This window comes from Chelmon rostratus, chromosome 20 (genome assembly GCF_017976325.1).
Source record: "Chelmon rostratus isolate fCheRos1 chromosome 20, fCheRos1.pri, whole genome shotgun sequence".
Lineage (NCBI taxonomy): Eukaryota > Metazoa > Chordata > Actinopteri > Chaetodontiformes > Chaetodontidae > Chelmon > Chelmon rostratus.
In genome coordinates this window covers 11,677,801-11,702,333 of record NC_055677.1, presented here as the reverse complement: position 1 = coordinate 11,702,333, position 24,533 = coordinate 11,677,801, and the positions used below count along the sequence as shown (strand labels likewise).

General features: G+C 46.0%; 2 protein-coding genes across 2 annotated transcripts in view; one reads left to right on the top strand and one right to left on the bottom strand.

Moving 5' to 3' along the window:
• The window catches only part of stau2 (staufen double-stranded RNA binding protein 2), an 86,110-nt gene extending 77,578 nt beyond the window's left edge, over positions 1-8,532 (top strand). Inside the window, exons 14-15 of the mRNA XM_041961332.1 lie at positions 6,236-6,301; positions 7,415-8,532. Coding sequence (XP_041817266.1) covers positions 6,236-6,301; positions 7,415-7,450 — 102 coding nt within the window. The 3' untranslated portion in view covers positions 7,451-8,532. The remainder of the gene's footprint in view (positions 1-6,235; positions 6,302-7,414) is intronic.
• A 4,429-nt stretch (positions 8,533-12,961) lies between these two features.
• Positions 12,962-23,825, bottom strand: rdh10a (retinol dehydrogenase 10a). Its single transcript, XM_041961454.1, has 6 exons — positions 23,004-23,825; positions 22,414-22,649; positions 16,440-16,538; positions 15,175-15,320; positions 14,499-14,630; positions 12,962-14,408 (listed from the first exon to the last, which is right to left on the bottom strand). The coding sequence occupies exons 1-6, from the start codon at positions 23,287-23,289 to the stop codon at positions 14,285-14,287; spliced, it is 1,023 nt and encodes a 340-aa protein (XP_041817388.1). The 5' UTR covers positions 23,290-23,825; the 3' UTR covers positions 12,962-14,284.
• Between the last annotated feature and the right edge of the window lie 708 nt (positions 23,826-24,533).

Below are 24,533 nucleotides of genomic sequence, written 5' to 3'. Positions count from 1 at the left end.
AGAACCAGCCACCCGACTTTAATCAGACTCTTTAGAGCATTATTAAGCCCTAACAGCCAGCGTGTTATTGCAGAATAAGAGGCCAAATAGTGAGTTAGTGAAAAGCAGTTTTGGTAACGGTCCATCCACCCCAACGTTGCCTCAAGTTCTAGGAAGAAACTCTTATGGAAGTGGTTGTGAAACAATGCTGTGGTTTGTGTTTATCAGTAGCAAAGTGGTATTTGGTAGGAGTGGGAACGGAAGTGTGTCTCACTACCCTATTGCTGTTTAATGTCTTCATTTTCACACAGCATTGTTATTTTTATATGCCTATATCAGTGTGAACAGTGTGACTCCTAAAACACATGGAAAATCTATAATGATAGCTTGGTGCTTAACTAGAAAATCAGACCTTCACTAAGAAGGCAATCAGTCAAATCAAAAAGCACAGTTAAGCTATCAGTGAACAAGTCCTTATACCACAATGAATAATATCCCTATTCGGGATCTCAGGACGCAAACAAAAATACTCAGATTGCATCTAACAGACAAGCTGCAGGGACTGGGACTGGGTTTGATAGCGGTTCCACGGAGAAGAGAATAAGCTGATTCTGTAGAACGGTTGAACTATGAATTATGGACTGTGTGGCTCATTTCCACAGGTTGGAAAGCTAATCAACAGTTGCTTTCATGACAGGCTGGGCCTCTTCCAGTGGTGAGCGACGTTAGATTTGGTCATTTTCTGAATTCATTTATCTTCTCCGAGCCAGATGTGGCCCGCAGGCCACCAGTTGGCGATCACTGCTGTAAATTATGCGATGTTCCACTTTCTAGCCATGAGAATTATTATTAAATATTCACCACAACCAGTGAAAGATTTAAATTTCTAACCACAACAAAGCCGTTGCCATCCTCATGTCCATCCAACAACAGTGTCTGTTGACTGCAGTAGGCCTGCAAGACACCCAATAACACCACACCTCTGCCCCTAGAGTTTTATCTCCAGCTCTTTGTGTTTCATTTTTCTGGAAATGCATCTATTGTAGTGCACCTGCAGGGTCGTTGAGGGTTCCTTTCTAGTCTGGCCAAAGACCACAAGAAGAATGTGTCTGAGGAAGAAACCGAGCATCTCCTGCCTCTTACGCCCTTTTGTAATTAAGACGTCCAAACACATGACTTAGACAGTAACGCAGGATCAAAGAAAAGATAGGAGGCTGCCACTGATGCTCTTGGCCTGGATTTAAGATTAGAGAAGGGTTTGAGTAGTCCAGCTGGACTATACAGAGCCAGAGAAAGGCCTGGGAGTCTGGAGCTGCTTGGTAAAGAGGGAAATGCCACACTGTACTACTGAGACTAGGTCATTGGGTTAAACCTTAAGCTAGGGTCTGTGCTTTCATCTGGCCTCCAGCAGAGCTGAGGCAGCATCTGATCTGATAAAGCCAAGTGAACATGCAAAGTAGGCTAATGTTTCCCTTTCTTCTTCTACCCTGAAGATTCAGAGTAGGAGGAGAGAAAGAGATGCAAGTATGTGAGACTGAATTATGTGCTGGTGGTCTTCACCTCATTAGGACCTCCCTGAGGTCTTTGATGGCTGCTAAAGGCCAGAGGGTGAAGTGATGGAGATCGAAGGATTGAAGCCTCCCATCCCCTCTTCTCCCTGGTTCCTTTCCCACCAAACATTTCTTTTACTCTTTCTGTTCTGCTGTTTTTCCAGCCTTACCCTCTGCTGTCTCTTCTCCTTGTTCTTTTTTACACCTTTTCTCCACAGCAAACCTCCCATTCCCCAAAATGTCTTCATTGCTTCTCTAGACCCCAGTAGTCCAGCAGCGAGAGCGGACACAGGGGTCTGATTTGTCAGGGTCCGTGTGATCCGACAATCCATCAGATCCATCAGGCCGATGCCAGGGACTCCTGGGGGACCGAGCCTTTGTTTGGCCAGGCCGCTGACGGAAGCGAAGCCTCTGTCGGACAAGCCATTAAGGGCGCAGCAGGCCCAGAAAAATGAGCCGCCCTTGTCACTCCACATCAGGAGCTCGGCCACGGTCGCAGATCCTCCTCAGACGCCGTCACATTCGACCGCTGTTTGTCCAAGCCTTTGAACTAGGGACAGCTAGGTAGATAGATGAATGAGCCCATGTGTGAAGTATCTGAGGGGCGCTTCAGGTTGGCTCCCAGTCTTGGATTGATGGTGATTGCTGGTTTGTTATCTAAAAAGTTGGGGTGAGGACAGGAGAGGTGAAGAGGGAGTGATGAGGGTGACTTCAGTACTTGTTCCGTAACAAATTCAAGGGGCTGTGGTGGTATGCGCAATTTCAAAGGTACTGCCGAGAAGGTGAAAGAAAATCCATTTTTGGCATCTTGACGGCATAACGTTGTTCTCGTTACGTGGTGTACTACCTAGAACTGCATTGCAGCAAAAACTTCAACGTTTTTGCCAAACAACCCTACATTTTGTTGGTGGAGCCCCCTGCATCAGTGTCCCTGCTGTGCCCAGCACCGTGCTATCATTGAAGTGAACGAGTCACTCTTCTTATTCCTGAAGCTACTCCTTAACTGTGTTGTCGGATGGTCGAACAACCTCATGAAATCCCTCACCACCTTCAATCGTCCTCTGGGCTGCATTCAATTCAATTACTGTAACTTTCAGAATCCGACATTCACGTCCACCTCAAGCAACAATTGGCTAGGTGTATTGAGGTCACCCCACCTTCCCCACATGTGGCCCTCAGGGGTGGGAAAGCTCTTAGTGGCCAGTTAAGCAATTTTTTTCAGTTTTAAGCGTCAATTTTGAAAGCCTCTGCCATTCCTCTCCCATTTGTCAGTGCCTCAGCATCCTCTCTGCACATTGTCTTCTAACCCACCTCTTACTCTCTCTTTGTTCCATGACAGAGATGGAACACCTCCACCTTGTGTGTCACGGCCTCAGACTAAACATACTCTCCCGGTGTTGACGCATCAGTGTAGCGGCTGCCTCTAACGATAGCTAACTTATCTCATTAGAAAAATAATGATTTCACTGGCTGCCATTCCCACAGAGCTGCTGGGCCCAGCAATTGGCTGCCATGGACCTCGTGCCTGCCTGTCGTATATCAGCAGCGCTGCCACCGTCAAGCCCCTGATTTATGGCTGTTTATCTCTAGTCACCCCCCACCACCCCACTCTCCAACAGATGGGCTCTGGCTATTTACTCAAGGAGAGAAAGGTTCCAAACCAATGAAATACAACAAGCAAGAGGTAATCATGGGGAAGTTAGTTGTGATTACAATTTATTGGTTACCAGAGAAAATGGAGATTGATCCATCCCTTGTTTATCAGGTGTGACCTGATCATGTGTCCTAGATTAATCTGTGTTGGGTTTCCCTCTTATCTTAATTACTTTTTCCGCTTCAGTATGCGTGGACAGTCATTGTGAGATGACAGGATGGTACTGCATGTATGTATAAAAGCAGTTATAGCGGAGTCCTCTGACATGATTTATGTGTATTAACAGTGTAATTGTGAAAACATTCCTTCGGCTGTCATGTTCTACAGGGTTGTCACCTTAAATCTCGGCAAGTATATTCAAGCCCTAAATCTCGCTGGCTGTCAGATCTTCTCAGAGGAAAAAACACATTGCAACCATAAATTGTCTGTTACAGACTTCGAGGGGCTGCAGTTGATTTCTGAGTCTCTGGAGAAAGGCCTTAAGTAATAACCCAACAGTATCAGTTTTTCAAACCAGCCCTGCTATATTGTTGCAGATTTTCGAGTACCTGTAAGCATCCTTGTGTTTTTTTCTCAATTTGATGGATACAAACCAGATTTTGACCCCTGCACCTGTCAGTCATAAATTATGATTCCTGGTTTATGTTACTCATAATCTCAAGTTAAACGCTTTGAAAATGATTTCGGGTGCAAGCGCACAGATAATAGCGCGTAACATCCTCCTCTACATATTGCATTCCATAGAGACACGTTGATACGCCGTGCAGCGGGATTTCTATTTTCTCAGGATTAAATCATGATTAATGTTTCCTCTCAGTGCGTATGAGTTTAAAAACGGGCCGTTACTCACATGGAGGCGTCTCTGTCTGCGTGTCTGAAGGTATCTGAAAAACGTCTCAGGTTCAGATATTCCTGTGAGGAGAATTGAATTCGTCAGTGCCACATAGCTGATATAACTAATAAGAATAAAGTAGAGACTGACGTAGGTGGGCTCCTTAATGAGGTAAACGCAGCCAGTCATCACATCTCACTCATCTACTGAGCAGAGCCACGGATTCCTTATCTCGACTCTGATTAACCGGTGATGGAGTGTAAAGGATCCAGACTAGTTCTGACCACTGTGGTCCCAGATGTGTGTAAAATAATAAAGTGAAGCTGAAGGAGGTGACTTCTTTCCTTTTTTTTCTTGTATTTGTAGTAGTTTTTCATTTTCAACAGTATATCCACTTTATATTAGGTAGTTTTTATCAGTATTTTTATGTCTTTTAATAGTGCATTATTTAAGTAGATAGACTGCACAGCATGTCCAAGAAACACTGGTGGATGATTCAACATCTTCACTATCAGAACATTTAACATTTTCAGTGTTGCAGTTTGTAATTATCAGCAGTGCCAAATCATACAAATACATGTAGTCTCAAGGACTCAAGCAACTGGATGTTTCTGTAGTGAATTGTCCAGCATTTGAAACCAGTAGCACACACACACTGAGCAAACAATTGTGAGCAGGCAGTTAAAACAGGTGGTGGTGTTTTTAAAGGTCAGTTATATCCTTGTTAGACTGCTTGATACTGAATGAGAAATATACTGCTGGAGAACAGATACTGTACGCGCTGTTTTCAATACTAACTGCTGTATCTGCAGGGTTTGAACTGTAGGCGCTCATGATGGATGAAGGATCGGGTCTTCATCTAGACCCAGTGGTTCACAGTTCCCCCGTCAGTGGGTGTGTCATATTCTTCTATGTCTTCTTATCAGTAATAGTTGGTCCATGCTTGTTTTTGGATCAAACCAAATATCTAAAAGCCATCCTGCTACCACTGTTTACTTCCCTTGTGCATTAAGCACACGCCCTCCATTAAAGATGCATCCTTGGTTTGGTTGGTGGTTCCATCAAAACTGGTGGAAACGAGGGCTGATAGCACCAAGGTTCCAAGAATCCTGAACGGAACCGGTTCAAGAGCCAGAGCTAACTTGGAGAGAGAGGGCCAACACATCTGGAGCCAGTCTTTAGGATGGTGGAAGGAACTGTGTTAGGATCCAACCTGCACCCATCTTTGCACTATTAACCAGCTCTTTTCTAGAAGTGGTCCACAAGCGGTTTCTGCTCGTGACATTGATTGTTTGGTAACAATGGCGTAGCTACGTGCTTGTCTCAGCGTCCCACTTCAAGATTACTGTGTCACAATACAAATGTCAAGAAAATTTGACTAAAGGCTTCATCGTTATTTGTTTATCTTCCAGAGCATGTGTACCGGTCTCCGCTACCCCCCCTCGACTCCCACACATGTTGCGTATGTTATGATAGCAGGCCGGACCCTCCTCGCATCACCGGCAGCTCCTCTGGCTGGCACAGACGGGCGGTCGATGAGCAGGAAGGAAATGGCATCATGGCGTTTTTGATGGAGGCTTGGCACAAAGCGCCGGAGAATCATTGAAGCTGCGTCGTGTGAATTCATGGAAATATAGATGGGATTTTTTTTATTGACATGGCATTCGATTGCAATACATGGCTGGTTGGAACTGAAGACAGTAGATTCAAAGCGATTTCCTTGATATCATTTTGCGCGTAAAGCCTCCCCTCTCAACCGCAAATTGAGTGTAATTAAGTCATTACACAATCAACAACACAAATGTCACACACACACACACTTGTTTATTTTCAGTTGTGATTATTTATTGTTGGCTTTGCGCTACACAGATGAAGTTATTCACCGTGTTGTGTCACGTTTATGATTTATAGGTGTTTCAGACGTGCTGCTGTTTGTTTAGCTGTGGTCACCGGGAATACAGATGTCACTCTGATTGACTTAGGAAAATGCAGAGCAGCCAAAACATAAAGTGGAAATGTTAACCCAATAACGCTAGATAAACAGTCAGCGGAGAGGAGCCAAAGACAACAGAGAGTGAAGGGAAAGTGTCCTGCTGGCATCAGGTTTCCCAGAGTAAGTGTTATTTGAAAAGCAGCTGAAGGGTGACACTCACTCTCCTCCCACCCAATCTCCCTCCCTCCCTCACTCACTCGACCATCTGTTGTTCCCTCTCTTCTCAGGCTGCTCTAAGTGCCTTGAAACAGCTGTCGGAGCAGGGACTGGACCCAGTGGATGGCCCCATCAAGGTACAGTAGGACACGGATCAAAGTCACAGACAGGCGCGCCGCGCTCACTCGGTGCTCGATGTTCGACCAGCCGGCCGTTCAGGACGGCTAGCAGCGAGCCAGATGTGCATGTGCCAGTTTGGCATATTGCAAATTGCCAGCGCTGCAGGCAGGCCCATCATCAGCTCCCTCCCCACCCACACACACGCACGTCCAACATTTCCGCTCGACATTTTTCCTCCATAGGAAAGCAGCAGTAGGCGTATATATTTACATGCACTACACTCCTGTCAGTTCTCCATACTTTGCATGATGGCTATCACCACCAAGGCTCAGTCCTGGCAGAAAAGAGGGCTTTCTCCACACGCCTCCCCTCCCTTCCCCTTGTTCCCTATCTCCTCCATGACAAGGAAGGGAGGGAAGGAAGGAGGAAGGACGACAGTGGAGAATAAAGTAGGAAACTAGGGAGGAACTTTGGAAAACTAGAGAGGAAATCGAGCATTTCTGGAGTATTTTCACAGTAGGTGTGCCCCGGGAAAAAAAGAGTTTAGGCAGGGCTGTTTTCTTGCAGCCTCTTGTCTCTTTTAGAGAGAAAAATGGAAGAACAAAGAGAGGAAAGACAACCGCAGCTTCATTTACGTCACCGTCAGAGGAGAGGGGCAAATATGGCAGCAATTGCACTTTCACCTGAGCTGTTAATCGCTCCAGTGTCCCCCCCCGTCTCTAAAACTCATTAACTCACCCATGTTTTGCCGTTAACACATTTTTGGTCACTGGGCTTCAGAAGTTGCTCTTACCATTACCTTTCGGCTGCACCCCCCACACATGAATATCTCGGTCTTTGCAGCCCCTTCTGATAAAACCCACAGAACAGGAGCCACAGTTGATCGGTCAGTGTGAAACAGATTGAGGTCAAGGACTTGTTAAGTGTCTAGAGTGGCAGCACTTTCGGTTTCTTTTACAAGAATCACTGATCGTTATTTTGAAAGAATTACTCATGAAAGACGGAGCGAATCCTGGTATCTTCCTGACGAGCACGTAGGACAAATTACCAACACCAGGGCTGATTAATAGCAATGCTGCTCGAGTCCGTGGACAAAATCTGGCCTAACACACTTCTATTTGTCTTTTCAGACCAGTGAACCATGTGGGAGGGAGGACGGACATTAAACAGACTAACTCAGGCACCACCACTCAGGTCTGCAAGGATTCAAAGGCTGTCGTCTAGGAGCTGACAACCCCGAACCCCTCCTTCAGCATTCACAAACCTGACACCCCCCACCCCAGCCGTCACCCCGATCTCCCATAACCTACAGCCCACGGTGTCCCCACTACCCGCAATCCCCCTGCCCCCTCCAACCCCTCCCCACCCCACCCCACGATTGCCACTGTATCCTGCAAAACCTGTCAACATGCAATAGGGTGGATGTGCACCGAGAAATGACCGACTAAAACACCATTACCTGAGTCTATGTGAAGACAACGCTATCTTAACACGTTTATTGATGATTTCAGTCAGAATTTAGAGGTCAAAAAACTTAAATACATGAGACACAAACTAATGAGATAAATGCATGGTACTGTATGAAAAATCAAGGGAAATCCAAAGTGATACACTGCATAGACAACTTTCCCTTTGGATCAGTGTTGTTGGTATGGTTAAAACAAATATGTACATCATGCCATTGAAATACAAAAGAAACATTTTAGGGGAGAAACCAACTTGCGTACAGTAGCTTATTTTTTCGGGGGTATTATGTTTCCTTTTTTTTTTTTTCTTTTGTTATTTTATTAATCTAACAATGCTTGAGTACTGTATTTAAAATTAACCAATGCCAGTGCTGTGAAAGTTGTAGTTGTTGTCTTCATATATAGTCACCCAGCTTACCTTGTATGCTGACATAAGAAAAAAAAAAAAGAGTTCATCTATCTATATGGATGTGTATGACTTGCAAGAGTAATCATATACCGAAAAATAACACAGAAAAGTTTTTTTCATGTGGACAAAAAGGACAAAACTGGTGTTAGCAGTAATCAGTAGAAGTGTTGACCACCCAGGAGGGAAGGTTGGACTAACCTTCACTTCCTGAAGGGTCTGACTTTCCCGTTTAACATGACCCTACACTGGCATAGCATCACTGGAGCATCACCTGACAAACAGCGGAGGCAAACGGGCCACCAACAGTTGTACTTTTTATCTTAAAAAAACAAACAAACAAAAAAAAAGAGAGGCCAGTTGCGTCGACAGTGGCTAGTTTTTTTGCGCACATTCTCTAATGCCAGTAAACTTTTAACACAGAGTCCAAACTCCAGAGAGTTTTATACAGGCGTGACTGCATGTCCTCCAGTGAGTGAAAAGTCCCCTCCATTCCAGTGATTTTGTGTCAGTGGATCGCCCCCTTCTTCTCCCCCCACAGTTTTGTCGATCACATCTACACCCATTGTGTGTGTTGTATTGACCCGCCAAGGCATCAACTGGGTGCTTTTAATGCCTGCATTCTGGAGTGCATCTTTTGAGCGGAGAGAGCCTGCGTCCAGTTCGCCGACTCCCTCCCCTAAAAGCCACTTTGAATCACTTTGTTCACTGACATTGAGGATGTGTCTTCTTCGCTGTGAGTGCAATGTGTAATAAGGCTGTTTCTGTTACTGAAATGCAGTAAAAACACCTCAGTTCATGTGAAAAAAAAAAAGTCTTTCTTTGTGTCTTTATTGTGTCCTCCGAGCTGGCAAACACATCTCACTGCAGCTGCAATCAGCACTGTTTCTTAATTAAATCTGCTTCTTTACACATCCTCTGAGGGCATAAGCTGGAATGCAAATTACATTCAAGTAAGTGAAAATGAGAAACGACGTGATGATAATAATCAGAGCTAGACACCATCTGTTGAACAAATTGGCAGATTGACAAATTAATCTTAGCTCTTAGCTCCATTTACTAGCTTTTTCAGGTACTTTGAAGCACATCAGGCTGAGTATGGAACGTCAAGAACCAGCTTTACCCTCGATCCAAAGGCAGTTTACACCTGACACAAAGCCTCGCCTCAGCTTTTATTTCTCAAAATTCAAACATGAATTTTTTCATCTCAGAGATTGTCCTCATAAATCACAGTTATTATGTCGTTTAAGTTATTTACCTACACTACTGCATTCATTAGTCATAATGAGTAATAAAATCTAATGAGCAAAATACAACAAATTGGGTAGTTCCAAAACCAAAAGTCTGCAAAAAATAGTAATAGTGTGCCATTATTCCATCTCCCCTCATAAGACATTATCATCCACTGCTTTATCTAATGCTGTAGCATGTGGTGTATGAGTCTATAAATCATCTGATGACTCTGCAAGGACAAGATTTATCTGCAACCCTTGCCATTGTTTCTCATCTCTCAGGAGTATCATGCAGTATCCCTTATCTTAAAGGATTTGTCTGGGGATATTCTGTCTTTCTTTTTACTGTCAACAAATCCTGCGAAAATACCAAACCGATCCATCTCACAGTGCTTTCTGACTTTCCGGCCTTTGTCTGTGGCTCTCAGCCCCACGCCCACCGGCTCCTACAGAAATCCTCATAACATACAGTTTCCCATTTTTTAAAAAAGCTCAGTGGTGTTGGAGAACAGCTGGGCCTTGTAGTTTATAGCAAATGTTAAACAGGAGTAAATTGTGCATCTCTTAGGGACTATTTTTAATGGCGGATTAATACACGCTAGTGAATATATTTAGGGCAGGATAGTGTGGTTTCACTTAAAATAACCTATAGTGCCCAGGCTCTTTCTACACAGACAGTGCTTGTTGTTAGGATCAGGTTTTGGTCTTTTCATGGGATTTGTTATAATAAGAAAAGTCCAATACATCACCAGACCTGTCCTTTAAATCGTCCCTCTGCAGCTGGTTTTCCAGCAGTTTCACAGTGGCGTATGTAGCGATGCAGCCCAAAATAACTCACTTTCTGAGGACAAAGACGTTCATGTTGTCTTTCACTCGTGCTATCCACCCTCACAAATGAATAACTACAACTTCTGTCATGTCATGAAACCTTGTTAATTTGTACTAGAGACAAACCCCATTCTGTGGTAGCACTGCTTCGTGAAGGAGAAATGCTGTTTGTGTTTTCCAAATAGAGACACCTAATCTTTAACTTTATGACTCTCAGCTGGACTGATAGCACAGGGATAGATTGTGCGCACCTTATCTATCACATACTTGCGTCGTACCATCAGCTCTCTCCACGGAACTCCACCACCTTTGCAACGCCAAGCCCACTCGGCTCGCTCCCATTAGCGAGATGAATGAGCGAACGGGACAGCGGTGGTCTAATTCAGCCCTGCTGACTAATGGACTCAGCTGGCAGCTACATCTGCTAGCCATTGAGGAGCGCCAAGGCTGTTCACACACACTAGCAGCAGATCTCTATTCCAGAAGCTTGTTCAGGTAGTGGCCGACCAGCTTGAGGCCGTGTTAGACCCAAGATGAATTGCCTTGCTCTGACCAGCCAATATGGGAAGTGAACCTTGCCGCCCAAAATAGAACAAAATCAATGGGACTGTGGAGCTTGTCCATGCCATGCAAAAGCAAATGCCAGAGTCATTGATTTTTCCGTCTGAATTATTCGCCATCAACCCCCTTGAAGTCCTCTAAATTAGAGCTGTATTAACATGAGGACAAAAGAGTGAGGGGAATCCTATAGGTGGTGACGAATCAAGCCAAAATCCTAATAGTTTCCTCTCTTGGATGAGTCAAAAGCGTTTTTTGTGTGGACTTTAATAAAGGCCTGTTTCACACAATGAGGCCAGTTTGTGCTGGAGTCCTGGAGTGGCTGCACTTGGTGCTGATTGCTTCTGTACACAGAGGGATCGAAACTGTCAGTGCAGCTCTCCCTCATATTACAACTAATCTGCCACTGAGCAACTTAATCCAGGCCCGATTAGTCACGGCAGAGGAGCGCCGCGTTCCGAGGGCCGAGGCTCTGACATCTCGCCGCTTCCCCGTAATGCGCCGAGGAAGCCGGAGAGGAACTCGCCGTCAGCAGTTGGAGTCGGCGAGGTGGGCGTGTTCCGCCACTGACCAAGAAATCGATTTGTTCCGTGGAGAGTGGAGTGTCTGCTATCTCACTGATAGATGTGTGGAGGATCGCGAAACTCACGGACTCCATTCCTAAACCACAATGCTGTTAATTAATGGCCATTTTTAATGGCAGATGCACTGTATGTATGTAGAAGCGTGCAGAAAAGCTCCATTTTTGGTTGATTGATCTGCTGGTAGCCGGCTGCGGAAGATCGGCAGAGATGAAAGACGGTGTGACGCAGGAAGCTTGGAAAACATGGCTGTTTGTCTGACCCAGATTGATAAAGTTCAGGCCCTCAGGCCTGGTCTCATGATCTTGCATCCTTCAAGTTTTCTGCAGGGAAACAAACAGAGACATCATAGAGAGTTTTTTTCCACATTAAATTTATTGGAATCACATATTGAAACATTTTAATTATTGTAATATTACTGACTTAAATGTACTAGTTTTTCCCAGAATTTAGAATCTGCATACAAACAGGCGATGGGATGTAACATGAATCATTGTATTGTTTTTATTTTCTTGGTAAAAAAAATTGCCTGGAGGGACCCTTTAAGGATAAAAAATATTTACGACTCTTCTACGACAAGTCTGCTTTTTCCGAGCTCAACGGCGACGTGTATAACTTTTAATTTCAGAATGTTCGCAGCACCTTAGGTCACTAAAATCCCCCAAATTTTCTGACGCATACTAGGGATGTGACCTCAACTTCAGCCATGCGCTAACAACTCAGCAGTTAGAACATGTGAGTCCAAATCTGTCTCATGACATCTTAACGTGATACCAATTAGGAAGCGGCACTGTGTTTCTTGCTTTCCTCTGGGGAAGCTAAAGGTCAGGGTCAGCTTCTAACAGCAGAAATGGAAGGACTTTCATTAATGTTGAATGCAGATGGTTGATAAAACCGGGTTTTAACACACTGATGAGTGTTTCTGCTAACCGCTAGGACGCCCACGCCCTGCCCTATCTGTATTATGTATGCAGTTGAGTGAAAAAATATATTTGTAACCCTTCTCCAAGTCACAGCATGTCAGCTTCCTGCATCCTCTTTCCTTTTTAATCACTCACCGCGTGACTGACACCTTCTCTCTCAGGTCAACCTTTCTTTTAAACATCACATGCCTGCTCGTGCTGTACGTACAGTACATTTACTTACAAAGGCGTCGTCCTCTTAAGCCAACACCCATATCTAAAGGCCACCTGACTCACTGTGTGGCACAGTGTGGGAGGGCAGCGACACTGATACTTGTCAAAAGAGTAGTCATAAAGAGGAGAAAAGGGCTGGGTGGGTGTCATCCGAACAATGGAAACGGTGTCCAAGGAGTTCACCGGCACTGCAGAAGATCCTCTTTCCTGTCACTCACTGTGGTGATTCACAGAATGCAAGATAATGAATACTCGCCATGACCACGAGCGAGAGCCTGCCCTGCCCCACCCCCCCCCCCCCCCCCCCATCCCGTTAAGAACAACACACCATTTAATAATCTAAATCACTTTTATTAATTTAAGTTAGGTAGAGACACTAAACATTGGAACCACATTTGCTCTGCTATGGAGCAGTCTTCAGAAAATTACAAAAAAGAGGCTTATGTCATACTGTCAAAAAAAAAAAAGGCAAAAATTAAGAGGTAGAGAATTTAGGCTCATCACTGTGACTGAAGGAATGACGCCTGTTGGAATGTAGTTGAAATCCAAAAACTTGTCGTCCCAAAGGTATAGAAAATATTCATACATCAAATATGGTGGAGACAGTCATTTCTGGGATGCCGGGGTATTCACAACATTAAAACTTTTACATCTCACTTTAACTGGACAAGGTGGACAATGGACGGGAGAGTTAAAGTGTTACTTTGGAAAGAATAATGGAAAGCTAGTGTCTTTTCCCTCCTCGACCACCCATCAGTGTTGGGACAGGGGTTCGGAGTTACAGCCTATGTCGGGTTATTATTATTTATTTTTTTTAACAAATAATATTGGTAACAGATAAATTTACAATATAAACACCACAGATCTCAAAAATAAAGACAAATGAGAGAAATAAAATGTATTTCCTCTCCGTTTCTCCCAAAGCAGTACATTCTGAATGTGTCACTCATGCTGGTTCAACCCAGGACACGGACCTCGTCCACTTTTCGTCTGAGAGGTTAGTCGATACAGACCTGAAATAACAGGACCATTAAAGGGACAAAGTTGAGCCCCGTTGCACTGGAAACAGCCACAATCTGGCCTTTACATGTCCCACTTGGAATGACTTCATTATCAACATATATGCTACATGTCTGTAACTTAAGTATTAAACGACAACGGAATATGGTAAACTTTAATGGTGAAGTATTCGTCTTGCTTTGTTTTAAATGGCACAAGCGATAGCCGGAGCCGAGTTGAGCCGCACACCAATTTGCTGACTGAGTGAAAAAGAGCCTCTGCACGGGGAGACGTTGGGTACTTTGAAATGCTGCGTTGAACTGTCCTACACAGAGAATGCTGGCAGTGTAGAGAAAAATCAGAAATTACAGTGCATGTCTACAAAAATAAAATAAAAGTGAAAACATTTTTTTTACTGTTTGTACAGTAACATACTGTGTATTTCCACAATGACACTAGATAAGGCTGGTGACTACATTACGTAAATAGTTAATTATTGGATACCTTTTCTGTATGATTTTCAAAACTAGTGACACAGAATATAGATGTTGGTTTCTTTAAACAAACTTAAAAAATAAAGACAAAAACAAAGTCAAATAAATCCTTTGTGTAGTACACAGCTTTCTTTGTTCCAGAGGAACAATATGGTAAACCTTTGCATTTGCTCAATGCAAGTGCACCAGTCTAGATTCAGTCTTTCCTTCCTTCCCGTCTTCCCCATTTTCATCCTCAGTGGTTGTTTCCTCATGCTTGCAGGTTTATGTGCCCTCTGTTCGTGTTACAAACAGCGCCCCCTAGATCCCATTCTTCGCCTCGTTGTTGTTCATGGCCTCCTTTCTCTGAGCTAGGAAGGGGTACATGCACTTGTCGGCGCCTAGGAACCGGTACATGCACACAATGGCCTCGAAGGGCAGGATGCTGCGGGGGCAGGACGGAGAGAGGATTAGTGACACGAGGTACACCTGTAGCGTCAGGACGCAGGATGTCAGAATGCAGGAGGCAGCTCACCTTTTCATGAAGTTGACCATATAGACGATGCGAGGCGTACAGATCATGGGCTGGTCGGTGAGGATGGCTCTCATGGCCTGTTTCACGCAGAACTCTGGCTTCAGGGGAGGCAGAAAAGGCTCAATCTCCTTCCTGAATGGACAGAAAAATACAGATTAGTTATCTGTTATAGGTTATTTGCAGGCCCAAAATTCTGGGAAATTCAAATCGAATTTTATGAAAACTGGCTAAGATTTGAAATTGGCAATTAAATTTGATTAAAAAGAATTGCAACAGCTTTGGATCGGTCCATGAATGCAGTGACACTGGTTAAAAAGGTTGTAAGTGGAGGGACAGTAAAGCCAGAGAATATGCCACCTGCTGACTGTAACCATCAAACAAAGTGAGGGCTATTACAGCAGCAGAGGAGGGGGGGGGGTTAGCCCAGGTGCACCTGTCAGGGAGGCTTTCCCCTGGGAAAGTCACCCTCTTTGTTTTATGCAGAGCGCTGACCGGCGGCATGAGAGACTTTATAATATCAAACCGTCAGCTGCTGCTTTGAAGTCCAAAAAGGTGTTTGCGAGGCAATTTTATACGCTGAAAATTAGAGGTGAGAACATCATCCCAGGTGCGAGGGAGCGTTTTAAAAAAACACTCACAAATGCAATTACACTGGCCGGTGTGCGCTGAAGCTAACCTTATCCTGCAGCCTTTGAACATTCCCGTGTCTACCAGGTAAGGGCACACCAGAGTCATGTTGATGCCGTCCTTCTCCGAGGCCTTCAGCTCATGGCTCAGCGACTCGTGGAAGCCGATGGCACCGAACTTACTGGCGCAGTAATCCTGAGGGAATAAAGAGAGAACAGGTTAGCCCTATGCAGCGCAGCCCCTGCCCGCACCCGGAGACCACAGAGAGCACTCTCAAACATGCCCCGCGGGCACGGAGGTCTCTCCTTGCCGCTAATGACACAGCCACAAAAACCTGAGCGAGCCCGTCCGCTGCTCTTCGGTTTCATTAGCATTCTTCTCCGGTGCATCAGGAGACTGCTCTGCTTGGCGGGGAGGTTTTGATGTGGTTCGCCGTGGAAATAATGTTTGAAAAAAAAAAAAAAGAAAAAAAAAGAGGCTTGGGCAAACACAGATGCATGTCGATAAACACGGGGAGGATAAAGAGATTTGGCTGTGCCCACATGACAGGCGAGGGCTTTGGTTCCCTGAAGTAATGTGCGCGTCTGAAATCACATTGGAGGCATTTCCAGGAGGCATAATAGGCTAACAAAAACGGACTTAACTTCAGTTCCTTTGAAGAGGGGCTCGATCATTACGGATGAGTGCCCGTACAACAAAAGCAAAACGTGCAGCTATAAAAACAAAGACAAATGGAGTAGTAGCCCTGCAGACGCTCTGAAAATGACACCAGCCTCAGCCAAAAATGAGAACTCGTTCTCTGAAATATCAAATTAAAACCTCGGGGGGAGGGAGGGCCACCGATTGACTCCCTCTGTGGTTATGGAGATAAACGATGCCACAAAATATTTGAATATGCATTAAAATAACAAAAAGAAATCTGCGCCGGGGGAGAAAAACTATAGGAAGCACAACCAAAACCTTATCCATTGAAAGCTGCCGTGAGCTGAATACTGAGTGAGCGCCACGTTGTTCACAAAGCAGTGATGAAGATGTCTCTGTCCCTTGGGGAGCTGTCAGCTCATTCTGGCCCCGCAGCCAGAGCCCAATGGGGGCCCGACACCCCCACTGCTGCAGATAGAGGAATCTATAAGAGGCTCCCCAATGCTCATGTGTGTCCCTTAATTTAACGGGTGGAGGGACAACTAGAGAAAGGGGGCCTAACCTCCCCCGGCCCAGTGTGCTAGCTGGCACGCTGAGGGCTTTGGAGGAGAGCGCTGGTTTCGGATGGTGGGAACGATGGGATGTGTATGTGCTGTTGTGTATGATACTAACCTCCACTCCAGCTGTGCTGAATAAACCCAGGGAGCTGGCAACAGTCACAATGTGACCATGATTCAGCTCCAGCATCTTGGGGAGAAACGCCTTGGTGGTCTGGGGGAAGGACAGAAGAGACAGAAGGGCAAAGGGAAAAAAGAGAAAAGAGGAAGGTTAGTTCACTTGTGCAGTTTGTCTGTGCCAAAGCCCTTTGATCCTCTCTGCCTCCCTCTCATTCCCCCTCTCCCTATGTTTCCCCCTCTTCTCCATGGTGATGGAGAGAGAGGCGTCTGAATGAGAATTCATAACAGGCACAAAAAAAAATGTAAAAAAAAAATCATTCTGAGCTCTGGAGGTGCAGCTTTTGAGAGTATAACAACTTCAGCTGAAGGTTTTTGCCTTTGTGGCAGGTGTGAATTCGATGTTGAGGGAAGAGAAGATTGAGGGTTTTCCCCTCTTCAGGTTTTCCCTGAGCAAACAGGTATGTGGTGTGTGTGCGCTGCTGTACAATCTGTTCTTTTCCCACACAGATCTGGTGCCCGTCGCTGGGCCCGGCTCTAAAGACTTGGTGACAACACCAATCATAGGCCTCCGTTCACTCAGCAACAATACAATTCAGCCTCTCGTCTCCCCGAGCTGAGCTTGCGCCCTGCCCGAGCAGCAGCCAGCGGAACAATCGGTGGCGAGGTGAGCGCCGAGATGAAAGAGTTTCACCGGAGTGCCACGTGAGAGCCGGAGCGGTCCGGCCGGGCCGGTCCAGCGAGAGTTAGCGAGGTGGTGAGAAGAGCAACCCCCTCGCCCCCAGAGAGAGTCTGCGGCTGCAGTTGATTAACCTGTGGATCCATTCCTCATTCTGCCCGACACAGCATGAGCCAATCAGCAGGTGTGACATGTGACGGCAATGGCAGGAACTGACCAATCGCTCTCCCACTAGGAGGTCTACAAACAACCAGCAGGCCTTTTGTTTGCCGCACTGCTACACCTATTCAGGTCAGATGTGCGCTGCCATAGTGAGGAACAACGCATGTGGCCTGCAACACCCTTTTAAAATGTTATTGAGGTTGCAAATGAAATCACTGAGGACACCTTTAAATCAAACATGAGATTCGTGGTGCCGAAGCAATTTGTCAATACATTGATTTAAGTATGTAGGCAGAGAGTTAATCAATACAAGTAAAAAGCATCCAACTTTTGCTGGCTACAGCGTTTAATGTAAAATCTCCGGATTTCTCTAGGCATCTCTTTCTGTTCTGGAAAATTGGGCATTTGTTGTTGCTTTTGATAGTTTCATTTCTCGCTCCCGGTAATTCTGTGGTCATATAAATGAGAGGTAACAGTTTCATTGGTTGGTACAGTATGTGAACCTGGCCAGAGGAATGATTCAGCCTCCTTTGTAAACATTTGCTGGAGGGGAGCACAGAGCCAGAGAGTGCATGGTACCAGGTAGTACAACCATGAAACCACTGCCAGGGGGAGGAAAAGCCTCATTAAAACTGCAAACCAGAGATTAACTGCACCGGACCGACTGACTGCTAGTGTAATCTCTGCTATGCTTTACATCATGTTTGGACATCTTTCTCCTTGTTTTGTAAAGTTAGTAAAACTGGAAGCAATAAATCGGACCTATGCAGAGGAAGGCTGGTGAAAGGAAGATGACTTCACCGGTTTGGAGTTTATTCTATAGCCAGGTACAGTTTAACTGATCTGACTCAGCTCCAAACATCTGCACTTTTCCAGGACATAAATTTTCAAGTTGCTGCAATATTCAACTCATCGAACGATGGGGCCCAAAGAGAGGGAGCGGGAGAACACGAGGCCTGGATAGAAGCTGAGAAAGGCCTCTGCAAGCCAGAATGGCAGCGGACGAGGGAGAGTGTTGCGTGCAAATGAAGCATTAGCTTAAGATATGCCCATACCTGACTCGAGCCAAAGTCTCCCACTCCCACAGCAACTTTCAGAGAGCAGGGAATGACTTGATCTGGCACGACGTGCTACGACTAAAGCCAACGCTCAAGATAGAGCTGGACAATTTTGCTGAGTGGTCTGAAAATAACTGGAACTGATGGGAGGAACGGCTGATTCCCTCAGCTGGAGGACGGGGCTGAACGTGAACGAGCGTCCCGTCTCGCTCCCACCCTCGCGTGATGGCCTGCTTCTCATGGCAGCTCTGGCATGTGGGTATGACCCCCGCCGACCTCTCAGACACAAAATGTGTGAAGGCAACCAGGGGCTCGTGTCTTACATCAGAGCTGCCGTAATTGGGTCTCAACGCTCCCTTGTTCCGCTAAATTACCCGCTGACACAGTCGGGCCTCCTTGGCCTATGTGGGGCTGCCTTGCCCGCTGCACCCCCTAATTGGTGCGTGCCCCCAGGAGCATTTAAGCCACACAAAGCTTCTTGCAGCTGGGGTGTCAGGCTGCATTAGTGCAAGCGCCTGACCAACAGGAATATGAACAAATATTGGCCTTTGCGTCGGACCAGATGGCCATTTAATTGGGCTGACTTCTCCTTGGATGAAGGAGAGAGCGAGAGAAACACGCCCGAGCTCGTCTGATCCTACAGCAGATCAACGTGGAATTTGAGTGGGCTGCGTTTCCTGCTCATCAGGGATGATGGATGCAGATTGGTCACGTTGTGATGGCCAGTGCTGGTTAGTGAGCCTCTGCTACAGTTGACTAAACCTCACCCCCGCCGCTGTTGCCCTATTGGAATCCAATTTACCTGGAAAGCAACAGCATCGATAGGCCAGCGAGGACGCGGCGTCAATGAAGTGCAATCACCAAGAACCCCGGCTTCCAATATGACATGTTGAACACATTGGTCCTAAATGGCAACATTTAAAAAAGATTTTCATGCCCAGAAGGATTTGTTCTTTGCACCCATCTATATTATTTTCATTATTGATTAAAGTCATTTTTCAAGGTAAAAGCTACTCAGATGTGAGGACTTGATGCTGTTTTTCATCGCATGATAGCAAACTGAATATCTTTGGGTTTTGGACTGTTGGTCAGATCAATTAAGACATTTGAAGACATCACATTCGGCTCTGGGGAAGTACAACAGCCAATTTTCACTACAATAGAGCTGTCAGATTAATAGGTAATGAAAAAAGTTGTTAGCTGCAGCTCTAATCCCATCCCTTGAGAACAGGTACATGCTCTGTGAGAGACCCAACATGGGAGTAGTCATGGCTCCAGTGAGGGGTACAGGTGCACCAGGCCTGAGGAGGGGCCCATATAAAACCAGTCAAGTAGGACCCTTCTGCCTGGCTGCCTCCTTTCTCTGGATACAGCAGGAATGCGGCTTGCGGAACTTGGCTCCTGTCGCCTGGCATCTTGTCAAGCTGATCCACAGACAAGAAACCAATTGTCAGATAAAGTGGGTCAGCAGCAGCTTACCATTACCCTCTCGCCTCGCCTGTGGATGGGACGGCACTGCCTTCCTTCCTCTTTTCTTTCCTCTGCTCTTTTCCCGCCATGTCACTCTCGAGCGCCCCGCGCCTTTCGCGTACTCGCACGAGAGAGCTGCGATCTCCGAGAGAAGGGGATATTACCGCTGACTGTTCACGAGCCACCTGTCGGATAACCAGCTCAAGATGCTGAGGAGGATTTCCTTTCATGTCATTCCACTAGACAGACACTGATCCTCATACGCAAACCGGTGACACTTACTGAAATGACTGCCCGTTCCCCGTGCTGGCATGACTAAAGGCTGACGCTCCAACATCAGAAATCGCCAGCTGGACTAATCAGAGCATCATCAAGCAAATTAAACATGATGACCCCTGTGTCACAAAAGCCTAAAGGCAGCGAAAGACTGAATCATAGCTGTTTGTCCGTGTGTGTGTGTGTGTGTGTGTGTGTGGCAGAGCCTGATGAACAGAGCTGGCCTCCCTGACTGCCATGCAGCTGCACCCGCTGCCTCCAAATTAGGTTGGGAGGAGTCAGAGGGGCCTGTGGAAGGCGGACAGAAGAACTTCCCTTTGCCTATTTTGCACTCTGTGGTGCATTTTAGATGTACGGAAAGCTTTGAACCTGCTGTCCTGTTGCTCCTGAGAAACTGGGTGTTTGGGTTAATTCCCTCCCTGAGTGGCCAAAGTCATTAAGATGTTTTGCAAAATAGTGACTCCTGATAAGCTGAATAAGATGAACACCCTCAACCCTCAACAACCCTCAAGGAGAATGTTGTGCATCTGTTTCCACTGCTGAAACCGAAAAAAAATAATGACTGAAGGGCAAACAGCTTTAAGTAAATTAACATTAATCTCAGGCCGCGTCTTCAGAAAAAGTCAAACTCTTCTTTTGTTATTATCTTTCAGCGTCATTAGTAAAAGCATGAACTTAAATAAACAAGGTTTAAAATCCACTTTGTATGACTAGGCTCTAAACTGAGTGTACTCGTTGAGTCATGAACCACAATTAAGCCATTTTATAAACCTGTTGTTCAAAGAGGGAAAAACAAAGGTTTGTGTAATGTGCCACCTGCATGCAGTGAGTTACTGTACTGTGTTTGTGTGAGAGAGGAAAGTGGACAGGTCCCTGTTGGTCTAAGCTCTATTCATCTCGCTTGTGTCTGTAATGAACCACATCCTCCATTCTGGCTGTCGCCATTCATTAAGTCCCTCTTTCATCTGCCCCCCACCCTGGCCCTAAAGAAACCACGCTCTCCACAGAATATGGGAGAACACAAACACAGGCCCCTATTAAAAAAAATCACAAATCTGCCACCCAACCACTGGATGCTGACTCCAAATCCTGGATGTAAAAGAACGTGGGGATAGCCAGCAGAGGGCACATGAATAGTTGAATGGAGCATCCATTAAAAAGCAGGAAACACACAACCTGCCTGACTGACAACACAAGAGATTTTCATGCTCAATTAGGGAGCTTCACGATCGCTGTGGATTCGTGGTATCATTGAGAATGCAGTTCTCCGTAGAAAGAAGAGCCTGCGGCCAAAGTCTCAAAGCGAGCATCATCCGCTTCACTAGATCCATTGCTCAATACATCGTAACAGACGCAATCAAAGAAGAAATGGTTAATTCAGAGCCATGCCACCAGGCAAAAGACACATTCTCAATACTTGCAATTTACTCCACAGCAGGCCTACCAATTTGTGCACAATCACCACTATTGTCCTACAGAGGAGGCCGGAGCCAAGCAATGCAATCAATTATCATTACCGGTTTATCTGGGAATCTATGAGACAGCCTTAAATGCTAAACACTCGACTCTGAATCTGATCAGTAAGGTCGCCCTTCTAAATGCATTTATAATTGCCAGGCTGCAACCACGGTCCCTCCATGCCCTCAAAAACACACACGAGCACACATAAAAGCTGCGATAGCACCTGGCCGTTCACCGCTGCAGCTTATGCTTATCTAAAGTGCAACATACTCACTCCATCAAGTCCACGTAGCCTTTCAGATAAGTATTCACACAGAAAAGGCCCGGGGAACGGAGCCAGAGTAAAATCTGATACACAACAAATCACCGCCTGCCAACGAAATGTGGTGAGCTGATCCGACACAGATCCAACCCACGTACAGAACCCCCTGCCTCCATCTGCGCTGCAAAGGAGAGGAGAGGGAAGGGCTGACATACCATGTGGATCATCGCTGATCGGGGCTGCCAAAGAGCAGCTAAGGCAAGACTTCCAAAGCCAAACACATGACTTTCCTCTGGCAGAATTAAACTAAGCGGAGCTGAAATTTGAACACGCAAGGGAACTATTTATGGTCATGATTTTTCAATCCTGGAGACACACGTACACAAACGCCTTTGATTCTTGAGCTTGGCACATGGAAGGATAAGATTCTGAATAGGCATGCAGGTCAGACTGGGAACATTCCTGTGAATCTAGCATCACAGTTAACACATTAGATAACACTGTGCTCATGAACACTGAGGCAGATATACTGAACCATCATTGTAAGCCCTAACATCCACATACAGCTCAAATGATGCGCTCAGCTGCTGCTGCACCAACTCACCCAGAAGTGTGCGTGACAGTTGACCACCATGGTGCGCTCGATCAGCTCGTCGGGACACTCCAGGAGGTGATGGCCAGAGACGACGCCGGCGTTGTTGATCAGTATGTCCACCTCTCCCACCTCTCGCCGCACCTTCTCGGCTGTGGAATACACACTCTCCCGCTTCCCCACATCACACACATAGGTGTAGACCTGCGGCTGGAAAGGAGGGACCTCCTCTACCCCTCCAACAGGTCCTACAGGGGGAAAAGAGATGGAAACAGATGATTGAAGAGATTAGTTGTTATATGGTTAATCAGAGATTCATCAGGAATTACAATGCATGTTAAGAGGTCACTTTTCTGCTTATTGTTGCACACTTTTGGAACACACTAATTAAAGCCAATCCTGACTGGAAATCTGAGATTGTGTGCACAGATGCCCGTGAGGTTGTCCACCTATCTTGTTATGTGAAACATTTAAGAGTGTTCATTGTGACACTCTGCCCACGACAACACTGGAGCTGCAATCATTGCAATACAATTCGCCTCTGCAGACACAGAACAGGACCATGCGTAAAAACTGATATCACCCTGAGAAAGCAGGCTTACCGTCTTTGGTTATGGGAGTGTCCAGTTCATGGTATATCTGCCGCACCATCTCCGCCGTCTCCTCGTTGCTTTGGCTGTTTATGTCCCACAACACCAGTATCGCTCGTCTCCGGGCGAACTCCTTGGCGAAGAGCCGCCCGAGGCCGCTTCCAGCCCCGGTGATCACGCACACCTGTCCCGCCACGCTCTTCTCCTTGGGCCGCACAACCCACTTCGCCCCAGCAGTCACAAAAGCCCAGAGCACCTTAAGAATGACCACGAAGAACTCCGCAATAATTATCATCATCTTGACCGATCAATTCGAGCGAGCGGCGGAGGAAGAAGCAGCGCGTGGAATGCGTCCCTCTCTCGCGACCTGTTCGCAGCAGATAGGTGGGCTCGCGCCGACAAAACTTGGAGCGCAGCGCAGGCAGGAAACGCAATCAGCGCTCAGTTGGAAGTGTCGGAGGGGGCGAAAAATAGCGCAAGCTGGAGCGCAACTTGTGATAAAAGAGAGTTCAGATGCTGCTCAGTCAGAGTCCGGCTGCCGCCACAGTTGCAGTAAATCACGAGCAGCTACTACAGACTGTGCCTCCTACTTCCTCTGCCGCTCCTCCACTCATTTCAACCTCGCTCCCATCTCACTCGCTATTTATTCAGTCCACCCATCAGCGCTGGACCCAATAGGACTGAGACTTGAGCGCCTGTCAGAATGAAGCGCCGGTTCCATACACTACACTCAGAGGTGATGTAACCTAAAAGATTTTACCTAACACACATCAGCCAATTCAACATCACAAAGGAAGATGAGGGAATTGGCTTTCCCAGCCTTTAAAAGCACACTGCTGTTTCATTTTTATATCATATTTAAAACAAAAGTTATTTATAGGAAATATGTCTTTATGGCAAGAATGTCAGATTAATTGCTTTTGATTCATTTCATGAGATCTTGTTTTGCTTCTATATATTTTGCATCATTACGATTGTTATTATGATTTTAGAAACATTTAATGAACTGATACCGAGTTTTTTCCAGCGACACATGCAGATCAGGTCATATCCTGCAAGTCCAGGTCAATGTCCGCCCACGCAGGGAAAAAGCAAAACCTTCGTCGCTCCTTAAAAATATCCAGACTTTATGTCATTTAAGATGTTTTTGGATTCGATTTTAAGGGGTCAGTAGTGTAAGACATGGGCTATCATAGCTATTTACTGTCAATGATCAATTGCGTTCTGTTCATTGCGGAAAGTGAAAGTGGATCGATAAGGTAGGCTGGACGCTCAGACGGACGTAAAAAGGCCGACCAATAGTCATTCATGTGTTTCTATGAGCAAATAAACGGCATATTTTTTTCTGGCTGTGGTGAAGGTACTGGCCTACAGACAGACACATGCCTGCTTTCCACAGGAGCAACAGACGCGCCTGGGCTGCGCACAATCTGAAAGCGTTTTTCACCGGTTTCCTACATTTTGCCCTCATGTAACGCACGCTCAGGCCGTTGTGTAACGCCCTGCAGCAGAGATGTGTTTGCCCCTGTGTGGTGGGCGTGT

Coding starts and splice junctions, on each gene's coding strand:
- rdh10a (XM_041961454.1), bottom strand. CDS start 23,289: ATGATGATAATTATTGCGGAGTTCTTCGTGGTCATTCTTAAGGTGCTC. Junction 14,631..15,174: donor TTCAAAGGCTGCAGGATAAG/GTTAGCTTCAGC, acceptor CTGTCCATTCAG/GAAGGAGATTGAGCCTTTTC. Junction 14,409..14,498: donor ATGGTCAACTTCATGAAAAG/GTGAGCTGCCTC, acceptor CTGCCCCCGCAG/CATCCTGCCCTTCGAGGCCA.